This window comes from Rattus rattus, chromosome 18 (assembly GCF_011064425.1).
Source record: "Rattus rattus isolate New Zealand chromosome 18, Rrattus_CSIRO_v1, whole genome shotgun sequence".
In the NCBI taxonomy this organism is placed as follows: Eukaryota; Metazoa; Chordata; class Mammalia; order Rodentia; family Muridae; genus Rattus; species Rattus rattus.
In genome coordinates, this window is record NC_046171.1 from 27,058,679 (window position 1) to 27,076,768 (window position 18,090).

General features: G+C 51.9%; 1 protein-coding gene across 2 annotated transcripts in view; it reads right to left on the reverse strand.

The window, feature by feature from the left end:
- Positions 1-18,090, reverse strand: part of Adamts14 (ADAM metallopeptidase with thrombospondin type 1 motif 14) — a 76,155-nt gene that overhangs the window by 27,663 nt on the left and 30,402 nt on the right. The window contains exons 5-7 of one of the 2 annotated variants that reach the window (XM_032888667.1): positions 4,286-4,369; positions 3,758-3,905; positions 903-1,008 (exon numbers count right to left, since the gene is read on the reverse strand). In XM_032888667.1, the coding sequence (XP_032744558.1) occupies positions 903-1,008; positions 3,758-3,905; positions 4,286-4,369 (338 nt within the window). Of the gene's footprint in view, positions 1-902; positions 1,009-3,748; positions 3,906-4,285; positions 4,370-18,090 lie in introns of both variants that reach the window. The other variant, XM_032888668.1, reaches the window with a different exon arrangement.

The window sequence follows — 18,090 nt, forward strand, 5'->3', positions numbered from 1 at the left end:
GCAGTGAGACTCTGTCTGAAACCAACCAACCGACCCTCCCTCTGCATAGGATTCTACACATAGTAGGTACCCATGAAAGTTTAAATTTAAAACTTTGTTCTTTAAAACTGATATTCAACACTCTTCTTAAATACTTCCAGTGCCATGGGCCCCTGACCATTAGGTAGACATGACATAGACCTCTAAGTTTGACATTGCCTCTCTGCAGTGAGGTCTCTACTTCGGAAAGAGTGGATACCTACTTACTGCCTTTTGCAGCAAGTCAAACCCCAGCACATGATAGGTGCTCAATAAATACTGAATGACGCCAGGTGAGGCGGCACATGTCTGTAATCCCAGAATGAGTCTAATCTGAAGCAGGAGGATCCAGAGTTCAAGCACATCCTCAGGTAGTTTGAGACTAATTGGGGTTTATGGGACCCTGTCTCAGAAAACAAACCCACAAACCAAAAGAATGAAACCTTGTGGGGGAGCGAATCGATGTGATCTAAACAGCATCCGAGCTACAGAACTGGTTGCCAGTCTCTCCTGGCTCACTGCCTGGGCTCAAAGCGTGCCTGTTCATGGGCTTGGGCCAGTCTCTCAGTAGGCACAAGCCAGAGCAAGCTGGAAGCGGTCTCTAAAGGATGCTTGGGTGAAGACAGAATGGAGAAATAGCAAGGATAGACCACCCAGACCGCAGGTCTAACCTATGACAGGCAATCTGCCACCAGCTTGGCAAAAGCCAGGGCACATGTGTCCCCCACATCCATGGGCAACGCCTCCTGCTATGGGCAGCTGGTAGATATCATGTGTCAGGACAGAACCTGGCCTGGCCTTCTACCCTCAAGCCCCCTTGGCGCTTAATACTTGGCCCAGAGCCCTAGAGCCACTCCTAAGCACACCCTGACAGAGCTACTTACACATGACCTGTCTCATGAGCCACGACAAAAGCTGAGGAGAAGCCATCCTCGTGGTTGAGGGCACAGCTCCTTAGGGGGTGGCACATGCCAGTAACAGGTGCGTACCCTGCCAGAGAGAAGGAGAGAGGTCACAGACAGGTCCGATGGAGTGTCTGGCCTGTGCTCCCAGCCTGAACGATGCAGACACATCCCAACCTGGTGGGTGTTGGAGGTTCCTGGAGGAGAAAGGGTCTCAAAAATCTCTTCCCAGGGGCTGGGGATTTAGCTCAGTGGTAGAGCGCTTACCTAGGAAGCGCAAGGCCCTGGGTTCGGTCCCCAGCTCCGAAAAAAAGAACCAAAAAAAAAAAAAAAAATCTCTTCCCAGAGAAGAAGCATGAGCTGTCTGTCACCCTGTCCCAGGATTAGGGCTTGTTCTTGGCCCACAGTTTTCCACGTAGCACAGCAACAATGTCTCTGAACAAGTGGGACTTCCAGGTGAGACCCAAGCCTCCACATACTCCACTTCTGTAAGTCAGTCCACAAACAAACCCAGAACACTGTGTAGAGGTTAGGGATGGCCCTGTGTTGGGTACTGTGGGAAGCCGGGTAGAACGGCACCAGCCTGTAACCCCAGCCGCTCCTGAGACTAAGGCAGGAAGGCCACATGAGGCCAGGAGTTTAAGACCAGCCTAGGCAACATGGAGAGACACATCTTAAGGGCAATGAAGGAGAAGGGGAGGGGGAAGATGAGAAAGAAAGAGGAGGAGGAAAGAGAAAAAGAAGGGGAGGAGCAGAGAAGAGGAGGGGGGAGGGGAGAGGAGGAGGGGGAAGAGGAAGGAGAGGAGGGGAGAGGAGAGGGAGGGGGGGAGGAGGAAAAAGAGAAGAGGAGAGAAGAAGAGGGGGAGGAGGAGGGGAAAGAGGAGGAGGGGAGGAGGAGGGGGAGGAAGAGGGAGAAGAGAGAAGAGGAGAGAAGAAGGGGGGAGAAGGGGGAAGAAAGAAAAGGAAGAGGACAGAAGAGGAGGAAGGGAGGAGGAGGGGAGGAGGAGAAAGAGAGAGAAGAGGGGGGAAAGGAGGAGGAGGAAGAAGGAGGAAGAAGAGGAGGAGGAAGAGGAGGAAGAGGAGGGGGAGGAGAAGGGAGGAGGAAGAGGAGAGAGGAGGAGGAGGAGGAGGAGGAGGAGGAGGAGGAAGAGGAGGAGGAGGAGGAGGAGAAGGAGGAGAAGGAAGAGGAGGAGGAGGAGGAGGAGGAGGAGGAGGAGGAAGAGGAGGAGGAGGAGGAGGAGGAGGAGGAGGAGGAGGAGGAGGAGGAAAAATTCTCTTTAGATACCATGGGAAAAACAGACTAAGATAGCATCCCTACTCCCACCACGCCCCATCATTAGGGAGGGTCTAACTCATCAGGCAGGGACAGAGTGCAGGTGTGGCCGAGGAGCACAGATCAAGGATCAAGGGTTCTAGGAAGAGTGAAGGAAAGGAAGGGAGACTCCCCCTGGGAGGTTTGACAGGCCTAGGGAAAGAGACAGAGAGAGTGACTTCTGAAGGCCACCAAGCTGGAGAGCAGGCAAGATAACTCTCCAGAATTTGGGAAGACACAGGCCAAAGTGTAGATGGGCCACATGGGAAGAGAACAAGCAGTAAGGGGGTCAGTAAACACCGCTGTGTGAAGGCCTGCGAGCTGTGGGTCTGACTTTCGGGTGACTCTAGGGCTGAGGGCTGTGGTTCAGTGGTGAGGGCTGTGGCTCAATGGTGAAGCCTAGGCTGAGCTTGCAAGGGGCCGTGCAATCCTTCCTCAGAGTGGCAAAGAAACAATCGACCAGACCCCGCTTGCAGCAGGAGTGCATGCTGGGACAATCTGGAGATGGAAGTCCACAGGGAGGACTCCTTGCTTGGGCCTGCAGTGACCAGCGAGCTCTCCTTGACTTAGTTGTGCTGATTTCACAGTCCATTTTGACAGGGCTTGGGGAGCACAGTACTATGGTTTGGCGAGAAGAGGCAGCCTGAAGCCCTGGGGTTAGCGCTATAGGCCATGCTGTTCCCACATGTGTGCCTATCTGTATCCTGTCTACATGTGTACTTATGTCTGGTGTCTCAGTGTGATCGTACATGTGTGTATGGTGTCTCTGTGTATGTGCACGTGTGTGTACATGTGCATGTACACACGTCTGCTAAACACATCTGAGACCTGGTGGTTTAGACAGGCAACCTTATGGGTAGGCGAGTTAGCTGACTCATTTCTACCACTGGACTGGGAAGACATCCCCAAACCCTGAGATCTGAAGAGCCAGTGAGGCATCAGGTCTGTCCCTGCCTGGGAAGAGGTGTAGGCAAGTCTCTTCACCACCTCGTGCCTCAGTTTCCCCACATGAGAACTACGATCAAAGCCGTACATATACAGATGGCTTACAGTTGTCAATACTGTCTTAGAGTCCTGGGCACCCCTCTACCCACTGAGAAACTGGGAAACGGAGGATGGTAAATATTAAGGTTTCCCCACCACCATTTGCAACTTGGGAGAATCCAGAAACGGAAGAGCTTCGGATCCATGCAGTGGCACAGGGTATGGGTTTCCATTCCTACCACCAACTGCTCACGATCTGGAGCGAGCAGAAGCCTGGCTGAGGTTCCTGAGCAGCTGGGGGCAGGAACATGCAGGCTACAGGCAGGACTGAGACAGCAGCCACTGAAATGAGATGCTTTCCCTGGTCACGGTCCTTACGTTGCAACGCTTACCCTTCTGTCCGACCAGGTTCTGTCCCCTCTTCTTCCGTGGGGTGGGCCCCACAGAGAGAACATTGCTCTCCAGGTCCAACCTTGAATCTCCACGTCTGCCGTGCAGGCTGCTCACACGGGGCCATGGTTAAGAAAAACACCTTGCATACCTGAGGGGCCGAAGTTCTGGCGGGTGAGGAAGATGACGTGGTCGTGGTGTTCAGTGTGGCTAGGGTCCTGGCGCTGCTGGGAGTGTGCCCAGCGACACACCTGCTCCAGGCTGCGTGCTGGGTTCCCTCGCTCGATCAGGCTCAGGGACTGTGGGGGGAGCAGGAGGGTACCAACAATGGAAAGGTCAGAGACCCTCAGACTCCAACGGAGCTCTCCCCAAAGGGAGACCACCGAGGCCTAGGGCCGCAGTGCCTCTCCTAGAGATCACTAGCACAAGGTCCTGGTCTAAGGCTGCAGAGGTCAGGGCCCTTAAGTGACAGCCTTGGTCTCCATCACTGCCCCATCCCCAAGGGACTACTCAAGGAGAATGGCCTCTGCCCCGACATAGGACTTTCAGTTTTCCGATTATGAGACCCACCCTATTGCCTCCCACCAAGCAGCAGGTCCGATGGGTCTTTGGGTGGTGATTTTACAGGCAATTCTGCTCGCCATCCACCCTGCCTCCCTTCCAGGCAGCAGGGCCTCACCTGTCGGTAGCCCACCATGATCAGGCGGACAAGGGCAATGTTCACGTGGGCCCCCAGCGATTCATCATGGTAGATTTCATCCACCTACAGGGACAGAACAGTATAAAGGTAGCAAACTTCCTGCAGGGGACCTACTGTACGCCACATGTCAGGCCAGGCTCTGACATAGTATGCTATCTCCTGTGGGACCGTGAACCGCACCCTGGTTCCTGGTTGAGCAAAGGCTTGCAACCCCGGTGACCCTGAAAGGGAAGGTAGGCATTTTGCCTGACTTGGGGAAGCGGGGAAGCGAGGCCCATCACTAGCCACAGCCCTCCATAGATTTGTTGTGGTGGTTTGCCCTGGAGTTATCTGTACTTTGATGCTAATCCCACTGCCCCAAGGATGGCTGCCTAGTTAGTACTCAGGACTCAGGTGACCTTATCAGAACCTTCTCCCATTTAATTTGTAAAATACAGGCGAGGGCAGGAACAGGATAGAAGGAGGCCTGTCATTGGATGAGAAGGAAGGATGGGCGGGAGAAAAATTCGAAGGAAGAGGAGGAGACTGGAACGGAAAGAGAGGAAAGACAGGAGGGACAGAGAGAGTAGTCACGGTGGAGAGAAAATGGAAGCTGACGTTAAGATTCCACTCTGTGTATTCACAGGTAGTTATCAATGTTCTTAAGAGATGGATGTGTACTGGGCTTTGTATGTTTAAGTGGGCAATTATATCTTACCAACTGGGTCAAAGGTTATTGTGTTGTGTGTTCTTTTATGTGAGGGTTTGAGTGTAGGAAAGTGTGCAGTGGCTGGAGACACTGGGCCACCGCGGAATTGGGATGTGTGCTTCTGGCATGGAAACCTACCTTGGGAACTAGATAGGCAGAGAGGTTGCTGCCAGGCTCAGGGACAGGCCTTTGGCCGTGTGATATGGGATGGAGCAGAGCAGGTGAGAGGCTTTGCTGACTGAGATTAAGGTATCTAGCATATCTAATCTTGGGACACTGTGGTGACAGACCTAGTGGAGATAAAGACAGAAGTTTTATTTTTTATAATTTTACAACAACAATTTGTGGCCATCAGTCACGTAAGAGATACACCCCAATCCCCTCCACAGGAAGAGGACCTGACCACAGGTCATGTAGGCTCAAGACAGATCTCCATTCTAATGAGGTACCTAAAGGTCTGGAAGCTTAGCCAATGAACTTTCCTTCCTAGACACTCCTCCCTGCAAAAGGTATTTAGTCTCAGGACCATGTTGAGAAGTGGGGTACGGTTTTACCCATCCACTTTCCACCATGACAATAAATGTCTTAAAACCATGGACTGTCTCTTTTCATTGGTATACGCTGTGGGTAGCCACAGAGAAGACCTTTGCCCACAGAGACGCCTCCCCCACTCCCAGTGGCTGCAGCCACCACCAAGCCTGCAGCCCACCACTGGCAAACCAAAGACTCTCCCCCAAAAGACTAGCTGGAGTCCCCCCACTTTTTCCCTTCTGCCCCGGGGCTAGATCCAGCCCTGCAGTCCCCCCACTCTTCTTCGGCATTCCGGAGGCACCTGGATGCCCAAGAACCTGAGAACCTGTCAGCCCCAGCCTCCTTGTGGGTCCGGGGACACTGAGCCAGCTCTAGCTGTGTCCTGTGCTCAGACCACGCTTCCCCACCCCTGGAGCAGTGTCCCGCGGCTTCCCCACAGTCCAACACCCACTCGGTGATGGCATGGGGTAAGCGCAGTCAAACAGCTGAGCTCTGTGGAGGCGGGCAGATCTCTGAGTTTCAAGCCAGCCTACTCTATAGAGTGAGTTCAAGGACAGCTAGGGCTACACACACACACACACACACACACACACACACACACACACACACACACACTACTCAGGCACAAAGGCTTTTTTAAAAGCTTAAAATAAAGAAACAAAATATTTCAATGTAAACACACACACACATACAGAAGAAGAAAATTAAATCACTTAGCAACCAACTAAATAATGCCCAGAGTCTGCTGACTTACTGTCTGTCACATGTGCACGCCTGTGTGCTAGTTTACAAAGCTGGGGTCACACAGAACACATTGTTTGTGCCTTGTCGGCTCATGGAAAAATGTTCTGTCTTTAACTGTGATTCCTGATGTCTGCATAGAACATGTCACCAAGGCTGTGACAATCCCAGACAGCAGCTGAGAGCCTTATGAAGAAATGTTTTCCTCAGTCACTCAATGTAGGCAATAATAAAGCAGCTGCTTGGAGTCCCGGATTCAAATCCCAGCTCACTTTTTGTTTGCTTTTTGCTCTTTTGCTTTGGTTGTTGTTCTTAGTTTGTAATCTTATGTAAGAGTGTTTTGCCTGCAAGGATGTCAGTGTGCTGAGAGCATGCAGTTCCCACAGAGGCCAGGAGATGGCGTTGGATCCCCTGGCACTGGAGTTACGGATGGTTGTCTGAGGACAGTGCTGGGAGTTGAACCTAGGTCTCTGCCCTTCCGCTCTGTTCTGTCCTAATCTCCTGGCTGGCTTGGGGCGCAGCACGGAGCTCCTTAGAGAACCGGTTTCTTTTTCTGCAGGATGGAAATACAATGGCTGGTAGAAGGCCACCCTATACAAATGTCTGGGAACCACGAATGAGCCACACGAGTCCGGAGGCCCTGTTAGTAGTGACACTTCGTGGTCCCTCTGATGGCTGCCTGCAAGGCTCCCTGGGAGTAGGATGGTCTCATGCCTGACCATGTCCCACCGTTCCTGTGTCCTGTGCTGTTTATGTATACCTGTTCTTTCTCACGCATGTGGGTAGCTGTCCACTGTTCACTTGGCAGTGAGGCATCATCCTTCTAAGTCCTCACTTCTAAGACTGGGGGTTGCGGGATGGGGCAGGAGGGAAGACAGGATGAGCCAGCAGAGGACTAGACTGTGGGCTCAGAGCCATGAATTAGAAGCTGCCTCCAGCACAGAGCCCAGCCTCAGCCTGTCTTCCCAGTGCCCAGAGCTGGCAGTGGCCCCGTATATGAATGTGCAAACCTCAGAGCAGCCAGCATTGGGCTTTCACCATCGGCTTTCCTGGCGCCTGTGTCTGAATCCAACCGAGTACGGAGACCAAAAAGCCTAGTACTAGATCCAGCTGAGTCCAGAGATCAAAGCCTGGTGCCTGCTGTGGACACACAGACCCTGCCAATCCCCACCGCAAGACATGATGGTGACGCCCAGGGCCCAGTTCCTCCCATCCTCCAGAGCAAAGACATCATAGAAAGAAAGTGTTTTGCTGTATAGCGAAGGTACTTTTCTTAACTCACATGCCATAAGCTTGAGGCTTATCCTATGGGGACTGCAGCCTCTATTAGCCACACCCAAACCATAGGATTCAAACCTCACAATACTTTCCTGACAGCTGACGGCCACCTGCAAGGAGAGGACCTCTTTATGTTTATGAGCCTGAATTACATGTATGAGTCTCCGTGTATATGTATGAGTCTGAGTGTATGTGTATGAGCCTGTATGTATGTATATGAGCCTGCATGTTATGTATATGAGCCTGCATGTTATGTGTATGAGCCTGCATGTATGTGTATGTATGAGCCTGCATGTATGCGTATATATGAGCCTGCAAGTATGTGTATAGATGAGCCTGCATGTATGTGTATGAACCTGCATGTTTGTGAATGTATGAGCCTGCATGTGTGTGTATGAGCCTGCATGTATGTCTATGAGCCTGCATGTGTATGTATGAGCCTGCATGTATGTGTATGAGCCTGCATGTGTGTGTATGAGCCTGCATGTATGTGTATGAGCCTGCATGTGTGAGCCTGTGTATGAGCCTGCATGTGTGTATGTATGAGCCTGCATGTGTGTGTATGAGCCTGCATGTATGTCTATGAGCCTGCATGTGTATGTATGAGCCTGCATGTATGTGTATGAGCCTGCATGTGTGTGTGAGCCTGCATGTGTGTGTGATGAGCCTGCATGTGTGTGTGTGAGCCTGCATGTGTGTGTATGAGCCTGCATGTATGTGTATGAGCCTGCATGTATGTGTATGAGCCTGCATGTATGTGTATGAACCTGCATGTTATGTCTATGAGCCTGCATGTATGTGTATGAACCTGCATGTTTGTGTATGTATGAGCCTGCATGTGTGTGTATGAGCCTGCATGTATGTCTATGAGCCTGCATGTGTATGTATGAGCCTGCATGTATGTGTATGAGCCTGCATGTGTGTGTATGAGCCTGCATGTATGTGTATGAGCCTGCATGTATGTGTATGAGCCTGCATGTATGTCTATGAGCCTGCATGTATGTCTATGAGCCTGCATGTTATGTGTATGAGCCTGCATGTATGTGTATGAACCTGCATGTTTGTGTATGTATGAGTCTGCATGTATGCATATGTATGAGCCTGTAAGTATGTGTATGTATGAGCCTACATGTATGTGTATGAGCCTGCATGTGTGTGTATGAGCCTACATGTATGTGTATGAGCCTGCATGTGTGTGTATGAGCCTACATGTATGTGTATGAGCCTGCATATGACTCTACACCAAGTGCATAGCCATTGAACACAGAAGGCAAAAGAGAGCATTGTATCCTCCAGGACTGGGGTTACAGACAGTGTGAGCTGCCATGTGGGTCCTGGGCATCAAACACAGGTCCTCTGGAAGAGCAGACAGGACTCTAACCACTGACCCATCTCTCCAGCTCCCATGAGAAATAACTCTTATTTGTTTATTTATTTCTGCTCCACATGTATTGGTGTTTTGTTTTGTTTTCTTTTCTTTTTTTCGGAGCTGAGGACAGAACCCAGGATGTATTGGTGTTTTGCCTTCATGTCTGTCTGTGTGAGGGTGTCAGATCCTCCTCTGGAACTGGAATCACACAGTTGCAAGCTGCTATGTGGGAATTAAACCCCAGTCCTCTGGAAGGTGCTCTTAACTTCTGAGCCATCTTTCCAGCCTCATGAGAAGTGACCCTTAATGTGACTTTTCAGGTCCCTCAGCACCAGGGCACAGCCTTTCTCCTCCACAGGGCTGGGGTCAGTACTGTATGTGAACCCTGAGGTGACAGCTTGTCCAGAGGACAAAGAGAAGAGAGAGACAACTGAGGCACCTCAGTTAAGGTAGATACTGGGCCCCGGGCATCTGGAGTGGCTCCTGGACATTGTCTTCTCCCATGTGTCTCTGGTAAGTTGGGCTGTTGAAAATCCTGTCTGAGTGCCGCATGTGGCAGCCAGCTCCGTGTCGGAAGGCTTAGCACCTGTAGGCTTAACCGTCTGTGAGCTGAAAATCTGAGAAAAACTGTTTATATGAAACACATGCTGGGTTTTTTTTTTTTTTCTTCTCTTTGCCGCTACTGGCTAACGAATGCAGCCTAGCAGCTATGTGCACAGTGCTTACACTGTATTCCTTGGTTCAGAGTCATCTGGAGGGTTGGGGTGATTGCCCAGTGGTTAGAGCGCTGGCTGCTCATCCAGAGAACTTGGGTTCCATTCCCAACATCCATATGGTGGCTCACAACCATCTGTAACTCCAGGTCCAGGGGCCCCATGCCCTCTTCTGGTTTCCCTGGGCACTGCATGTGTGTGGTGAGCACAGACACATAGGCAAAACACCCATAAGCATGAAATAAAAGTAAATCTTAAGAAAAACTTTTAATCAAAGTCATCTTGCAGCACCGTCAATTACGTATCAGAGAGTTTTGCCGCTCAGTGGTGGAATGCTAGCCTGGCACATGGAAGGCCCTGGTTCAATCCTGTCCTAGTGAACAAAGGGGGAAAGGGTTTATTTAAGATGACATTTCCTGGTCACAGGCCATCATGAAAGGAAATCAGGACTTGAACTTAAGGCAGGAACTGAAGCAGAGGGCATTGAGGCACGCTGCTTACTGGCTCATTCCCCATGATTTCCTCAGCCTGCTTTCTTATCAAACCCAGGACCACCAGCCTAGGGATGGAGCCACCCACAGTGGGCGGGCCCTCCCCTATCAATCATCACTCAAGACAATGCCCTACACACGTGCTTACAGGCAATCTGATGGGGGCGCTTTCTCAATTGGGGTTTGTTCCACTTCCCAAATAACTCAAGCTTGTGTCAACTTGAGAAAAACGTAGCCAGGACAAAGGTGAGGGTGGGAGAGACAGAAGAGAGAGGGAGACCATATAGGTTACTAAGGAGACTTGAGCATCTACAGATGTGGGGATTCGGGGTGGGGTCTTGGGGACACTGAGGGACAACTCTCCTCATTTCTGTCACTTGCTCAGCAGGCCAGATCTACTCATCAAGGCTTTCAATGACCCTTGTTCTGACTGCCATCCAGACTATAGAACACTGGCAGACAGGGTAGGCCCTGTCCTCCCAGGCTCCCTGGTCCAATCCTCTGGGTCTTGGCATCCTTATCTGTGTACCCCTGCCAGTCTTGGCCCTGGAGTCAGGAGCTCAGGGGTGATTCAGTTGGTACTACCTCAGTACTCTACCCAGGCCAGAAAAGTGCCTGGATAGGGCCACCATATTGGCAGAATCTATCCCCCCCCACAGGGTGCCACAGTCAGAGGTATGGCTACCTGGCAGGTCCAGGAACCTCTCCTCCCTGGGACACATCCACAGGGGCCCCTGACAAGTTCCACCCTGGCTACACACCCAGGGCTTGGCCCAGCACCCTCAACCTCCTTGGCTGTGGAGAGAGGTAGTCAGGGAGCAATCAGAAATCGCGTTCCCTGGCTGGACAAAGAATGGCCGCAAGGCACACCCATGGGGCGGGAAGAACAGCAAATCGGTTTCCTTGCTTCTTACCCCTGAACCTAGTTCAAGGCCAGGCTTGGCAGGTTTCCTAGGTTAGGGTTTGACATCACCTGTTGGCCTGAGGTAGCCAGCGGGTGTGTACCAGAAAAACAAGCAAAGGTCAGGATGTTGGCCAAGGGGAGACAAAAATGGCAGAGGGGAGGGGACAGGTGAAGAGCGCTGGGTCTGCACGGGTGAGCTGCTGCTCTCAGAATAACTACTGTGTACCAGACTTTGTTTATCACTCCCACCCACGTTAGAGAACTATTCCCGTCTCATGAGCAAGAGAACAAGGTTCTCTTTCTTTCCTGTATTCACTTCTTCCTCGCGTGTGTGTATGTGTGTGTGTGGATGCAGGTGTGTATGTCCAAGTCTGTGTGTGTACCCCATGTACAAGTGTATGTGCTCATGCAGGAGGAAGACATTGGGTGTTCTGGTTTCTCGATTCCCACTTTAGTCCCTTGAGACAGGGTCTCTCACTGAACCTAGGCCAGCAGCCAAGGGACGCCCAGGGATCCTGCTGCATCGGACTCCCATAGTGCTGAGGTTAAAGGGCATGCCCAGCTTTTTATGTGAGTACCAGGGATTTGAACTCGGGTCTTTGTGTTCGCTGTAATGGCTAGGGTTTTTTTTCCCTTAATTACTGATTGATATGGGAGAGCCCTGCCCTCTGTGGATGGTGCCACCCCTAGGCAAGCGGCCCTAGGGCATATAAGCAGGCTGGGCAAGCCATGGGGAGCAAGCCATTAACAGTGTAGGGACCCTGCTTCAGATTCTCCTCTGAAGCAGTCTGCGACGCAGAAATACAAACTGAAACAAGCCATTTCCTCCGCAGGTCGCTTTTGGTCAGTGTTTTACCACAGCAAAAGAAACCCTAACTAAGACAAGTGCACAGCAAGTTCTTCCCCACTGAGCCACTTCCCCGACCCCAGGATGAACACAAGCTTCTTGAGGTCTGGGGGTGTAGGTGGAAGGGTGCTTACCGAGTGCCTATGAGGCTCTAGTAAAAAGGGCTTGCACGATGTAATCCCAGCTCTTAGGAGGTAGAGGCAGGGAGACCAGGAGTTCAAGGTCATCCTTAGTCACATAGCAAGATCTTGTTGAAGGGAAAAAGGGAAAGAGGGGGAAGAGGGAGGGAAGGTGGAAAGGAGGGAGAGAGAGAAGGAGGGGCATCCAAGCTTCTGAGAGGCTAAATCACTTTCCAAGGGCTCCCCCAACAGCTGGGGAGTGGGAAGCCGGGATTTAAACGGATGTCACCATAGTGGCCACTCTCTGGCCCCAGTTTACACTCAGGACTGTTCAGACAGTTTCTGGGTGACAGTAGATGGGCTTCCCATAGCCCAGTACAAAAAAGAGACCTCAGAGGACACAACCCTTTCTCTGCACCCAGGGTGTGAGCTACCATAGAGCCGTGCCAGCAGGAAAACAGACAGACGCTGAACTCCTGGGCCGGGCTGCAGGTGTAGTCTCTGTCCCAGCAGCACATAGATAGACACAGCTGTGCCTCCTCAGGCTTCATTTCAGAAACATGGCTCCTGAGAGGGTAGGTTCACGCAGATCCCTATTGCCCAGTGACTGTCGGTCCCACTGATGTGAGCCACAGTGCAATGTGGGGAGGTGTGGAGGGCTGGTGAAGATGGGAAGCCATGGGAGCGCCATGCTTCTGAGCCCCGAGCCTTCAGAGGGACTGATACGGAGAGAAGGCAGCTTCTGTGATAGAGAGAATGAAAAAGAAGACACCAGGGGGAGGGAACACTGGGCCATAGGTCTGTATGCCTCTGAGCTTTCTGGAACCTTCTCCCAAACATCTTTGTTTCCCAAAACACACAGAAGACTTCTCAGGTTGCAAAATGGAGTGGGGCAGGGTCTTCCCAGCCCAGTGTTCAGCAACACAGCGCCAGGCAGTAGCAAAGACCCCTTCCCCAACACCCTATAACCCTACAGGTGTCAGGTGCCCACAGCCCTGTGCTAGGAGAACTCCACTTTTTCAGACTCTGAGCCTGAGGCAGGAGGGCCCTAGCTTGTTTGTGGCTAGATAGGTAAACCAAGTCCCCAAGGGACCACAAGAGGGCTGTGGGAAGCCTTCCTCCTGTTCCGCACCAACACCAGCCTCTCCTGTGCTGGGGCACAGAGCTGCATGGAGCCCGGTGTGCAAAATTATGCACTCCCTCTCTCCGGAGGGACAATGCTCAGAGGAGCCACAGGATAGACGGTCCACTTCTGTCAGAGGGCTTAGGCAGGTTTCAGGCCATGAGAGTAGGGATGGTGCCAAGAGACAAGACCCTGGAGCCTAAGGCCACCTATGCTCACACACCAAGTAGCACTAAGTGCTGGCCCAGTCCACCCTACCCGGATCCTCCCTGCCATCAACTCCCTGCCTAAATCCCAGCAAGCGTCCCAGACAGAAGAGGCAGCCCTGCCTCCCTGTTTGCTTGCTTTTTAAGAATTTCAAACATGTATATAATGACATATGACCACGGCTTTTTCCTCATGTCCATCCAACTCTTCTCATGCCTTTTGAGCATATTCCCTCCCAACTTCACATCCCTCTCCCTCTCCCTCTCCCTCTCCCTCCCCCTCCTCCTCCCCCTCTCTCTCTTTCTGTAACCCACCAAGTCTAGTTAGTGTTATCCATATGTGCATGGGTGTGAAACCATCTGATGGAGCACGTGCCAGTGAACATATCTTCGATTAAAGAGAGATTCTCCACTTCCCTTTCACTGCCACGATTCCTAATATGGAGCAGGGCCCGGAGACCACTGGCCAGCCCTATGAGTGTAGGGATTTTGACTGACTTGTTCTTGTACGGATCTTGTGCAGGCGACCACAATCATGGCGGTTCATGTCCAGGTGAGAGCATTTCACCCCGCCCCTCCCTCTTACATCTTCCTCCGCCTCCTCTTCTGAGCCTGTGCCTTGGTGGTGGGGTTGATAAGGATGTCCTGGCTAGGGCTGAGCACTCCGGTGTCACTGTTAGAACTGGGACCAGGCACCATCTCCCTGCTGACTGCTGTGCATTGCAAAAGGAGCTCCCATGACCGGAGCAGAGAGCAGCCCAGGCCTGTCATCCCCAGGAGTTGTGTAAGTGTCCCCTTAGCCCCACTTTCTTTCGAGCAACAGCTTGAACACCCTAAATGTGAAAATGGGCTCTAATTTCTAGATTTTTTTTTTCTTCTGAATGCCAGCGTAACATTATAAGTGGAAAATTCCACACCTGGGCTTGTGATGATGGGTCACTGTCAAAAATTCAGGTGCACTAAAAATAATGTTTAAGATTACCTCCTGGCTGTGTAACTAAGGTGAGCATGAAGTATATGTGAACGTCAGGTTTAGACTTGAATCCTGTCCCCAAGATTGCAGCTGCTGATATGCAGACATTCCAAACCTCAAACACTCTGGCCTCAAGAATTCCAGAGAAGAGATACTCGACTTGTAAGGTTTGCAGAGAGGTTGACAGGGCAGGAGGGACACTCCACACACACCATACCCATCTTTCCCCACTACCAGTATCTTGCATAGTATGGTTAAAGTTGCCAGGATTGGCAACATACACTGGCAGGAAATTAACTCAAGTCTGCATATCACCCAGGCTCCTCTAGTTCCCCCCTAACGTGCTATTTTGCTGGAGAAATCTCATCCAGGATACAATAATGAATCGGGGCACATGTCTGCCACAGTTTTTCAGCTCTTTCTGGCTTTTGGTGGCTTTAATGATTTTGGGGAGAACTACCCAGGGACTTTAAAGAACACCCATCAATTTGAATGTACACACACACACACACACACACACACACACACACACACACACACACACAAACACTTCTTGACTTTCATTTATATGTGAAGGGAAGGGGTAGGGTTTCACTAGGTAGCCCAGGCTAGATTCACCACCATCAGTCTGTCTCCCTGGTGCTCCGCCTGACCCACATGTTAGCCAGGCCTGGACCCAAAATCCTATCCCCTAAGTTAGGGCACATCTGGCCAAGGCACCACACTTCCTTATGTGCAGACAAGCAGGGTCTGCCTGCCTCCTGTCCCCAGCAGTGGAGTGAAAGAAGGATGCTGACTCTCCTAACTTGTCCCCTGGCCCCAAGCTTGTGACCTTATATTTCACAGGGCTGGCCTGGGCTCCCAGTGAGTGGTGCCCTCTCTGCCAATCGGCACACACTGAGGGATGCGGTGTCTCCAAGGCTCCCCAGAGTCCAAGGGCAGGCCTGCACAGCTCCCCTGGGATCAGGCAGTTTGGCCCACCTCATATCCAGGTTGTTTGTGCAGGGTGGCTCCGAGAGCACAGGGACAGACCCACCCAGCCCAACAGACTTCCTTTCATCAGCCCACAATGCTCAGCATTTAAACCCCACAACCTATTTCTGAAACAGCAGCCTGGATGTCCCAGGCGGGCCTGCCTGCATACAATCAGAGGCACGAGGAGGCCTGGCAAGCCTCAATGCTTCCGGCCCCCTGAACTCAGCCTTTGGAGCCCACTGTGCACTTCTGAAGTATGGAGGACAAAAGGAAACAAAAGCCCATTGCTTCAGAGCCCGAGCTTAGCCAACAACATCTGCTAGTTTAAAATGACCTTCTACTTTGGGAGCCCACTACGCCACCCCAAAAATAGAATGTCGGGAGTCCCCTCTGTGGCTGATGAAGTGGAATGTCATGTGGGAAAGAAAGTGCTCTGGGGACAGTAGGGCCTTCTTCACCTGTTGCTAACACGCGTTTTGTGCCGGGGGAGAGGAGCATCCGGGTGCTGTGTTTCCCAGTGCAGTGAGAGCTGTTTCCTCTCTGGTGGGAAAGGTTAGAAAATACCCACACGTGTGTGTGGCAACAGGGGCAAATCCCTTTGAGCAGGGCCTTCATGGGCTACCATGGACAGTTTGACTCTGGTTGGGGAGCTGCCTCAAGCACAGTAGGGGACTCTGGAGCCTTCCTGGTCTCTCTCTACCCATGAGATGTGGCAGCATCTCTTAAAAGCTAAAAGCAAACCCACTTTAAGGAAGTGCTGGGTGTGTGCGCACATGCATGCGTGTGGGCACATGTGTGCCTGCCTCTATGTGTCGTGCACTCTGCACATTATTAGGTGAAGGCACCGGTCTCCCTTCTCCCCTCCCCACAGCTGCCCATCCAGTTCTGCAATGGCAGCTATGGTGGGTAAGGAACATAAACTTGGAATCAGACAGAGCTTAGTTCAAAGCCTGACCCTGCTACTTAGTTGCTGTATAGATTCCAAACAGGTTGTTTAGCTCCTCCAAGCCCCAGAGGTAATAGATGCAGCCTCAGAAGGCTACGGCCATGGGGCTGTCATGCTCAGACCTCTGCCTGGACGAGGCATCTCGGGTCTTTGCCTCCTCTGAGCCGCTTCAGCATTGACCTCAGTGAGTCTCTGGTTATCCCAGGGGACTGAGGCTTCTTGTGTGTGTGCAGCCAGACCGAAGCTTTGAGAATGAGAGGCTACCTCTGTTGACAGGCAAGTGCGTGCTAAATGTTTCAGCGGCTCAAAGAAACCCTAAGGAAATGGACCTGGGAACAGAGTAAACTAAGGCACAGAAAAAGAAAAGGCACCCAAAGTCTACCATCAGATGAGAGAAGAATGAGAAGGGATCCCCCACCCCTTGCCTGTCATCAGTAGCTCTAGAACTTTTCAGCACAACCCAAGTGAATACAGGCTAGGCTTGTCATGGAGGGCCTGTCACTCTCTGCAGCCTTGGCCACTCTGGAGCCAGAATCTCCTTGGCTGATGGTAACTGCCTCACTCTGACTCTCCCCGCCCCCACCCAGCCCCCCCACACTAGCACAGTAAGAGCATCCAGCCTAGCAAACAGATATCCCCCCCTACGAGGGCACCAGGCCAGCCCGGCAGAGACAAGGCCTCAGGCAGGCAGAGCTTCAAGGCAAAAGTAAAGTGACACCTGTGTTCCTGGGTCCGTGAAGCCTCCCCTCAGGGCTGTCTGTGCTTCCAGTGCCCCAGCCAAATAAAAGGCTCACACAAAGAAGAGGATGATCTCTGGATCCCATGGGAGGGTGAGGCTGTCGGCTGCCCATCTGCCTACCTCCAGGGCCAGGAAGTCTAGCTAACCAACCTTTGTTAATGGGAGTCAGAGCCCTGAGTAACCTGCTTGGCAGGTGTGTGGGTGACAATCCCTTGAGCCTGTGTGCGTGCTCTGAGGTCCCCGACTGTTGAAACAGCTCCAGGGAAGCATGGTCTCAGCTGTATCATCCAAGGCCCTGTGTTTACCATCCATAAGGCAAACCAGCGATAAGCAAGCAGCCCAGCCTTATGGTACTGAACCCAAGCTGGACAGAGGGGCCCGTTCCCGTGATCCCAGCGCTTGGGAAGAGGTTGGCAGGACAATTGAGAGTTCAAGGCTGGCTTGGGTCACATACGAAGTTCAAGGTCAGTCTAGAACACACGGTAAGACACTGTCTCAAAAATAAATAAGCAACAGGGGAGGAAGAGGAAGACAGGGATAGGAAGAGGAAAGAGTGAGGGGGAGGGGGAGGAAAGAGAGTGAAGGGGAGGAAAGAGAGTGAGGGGGAGGGAAGAGAGTGAGGGGGATGAAAGAGAGTGAGGGGGAGGGAAGAGAGGGAGGGGGAGGAAAGAGAGTGAGGGGGAGGGAAGAGAGTGAGGGGGAGGAAAGACAGGGAGGGGAGGGAGAGGGGGAGGAAAGAGAGGGATGGAGAGAGGGAAGAAAGAGAGTGGTGCAGCAGAGGATCAAGGCCCCTCCAGGCCATACATGGACGATGGGGACCCACCTCTAACCCCAAAGAAGTTAGAATGCTTTTAAGATGAAAATATCTCTACTTGGACAGATACAGTAAGAAACCTCTGGAATGTCCCTTACGAAACAACAGCAATTTCCAGGAAAGCGGGGCCACAGGAAATCCCCTCGGAGAGCTTCACACCATGAAGACAGATCTTTGGAGCCTGACTGAGCCACCACCACCGACTTCCTCATCCCCATGCTCTCCTTCCTTTAAGAATCCATTGAGAGACTGGAGAGGCGGCTCAGCAGTTAAGAGCACTGACTGCTCTTCCAGATGGACCCAGGTTCAATTCCCAGCAACCACATG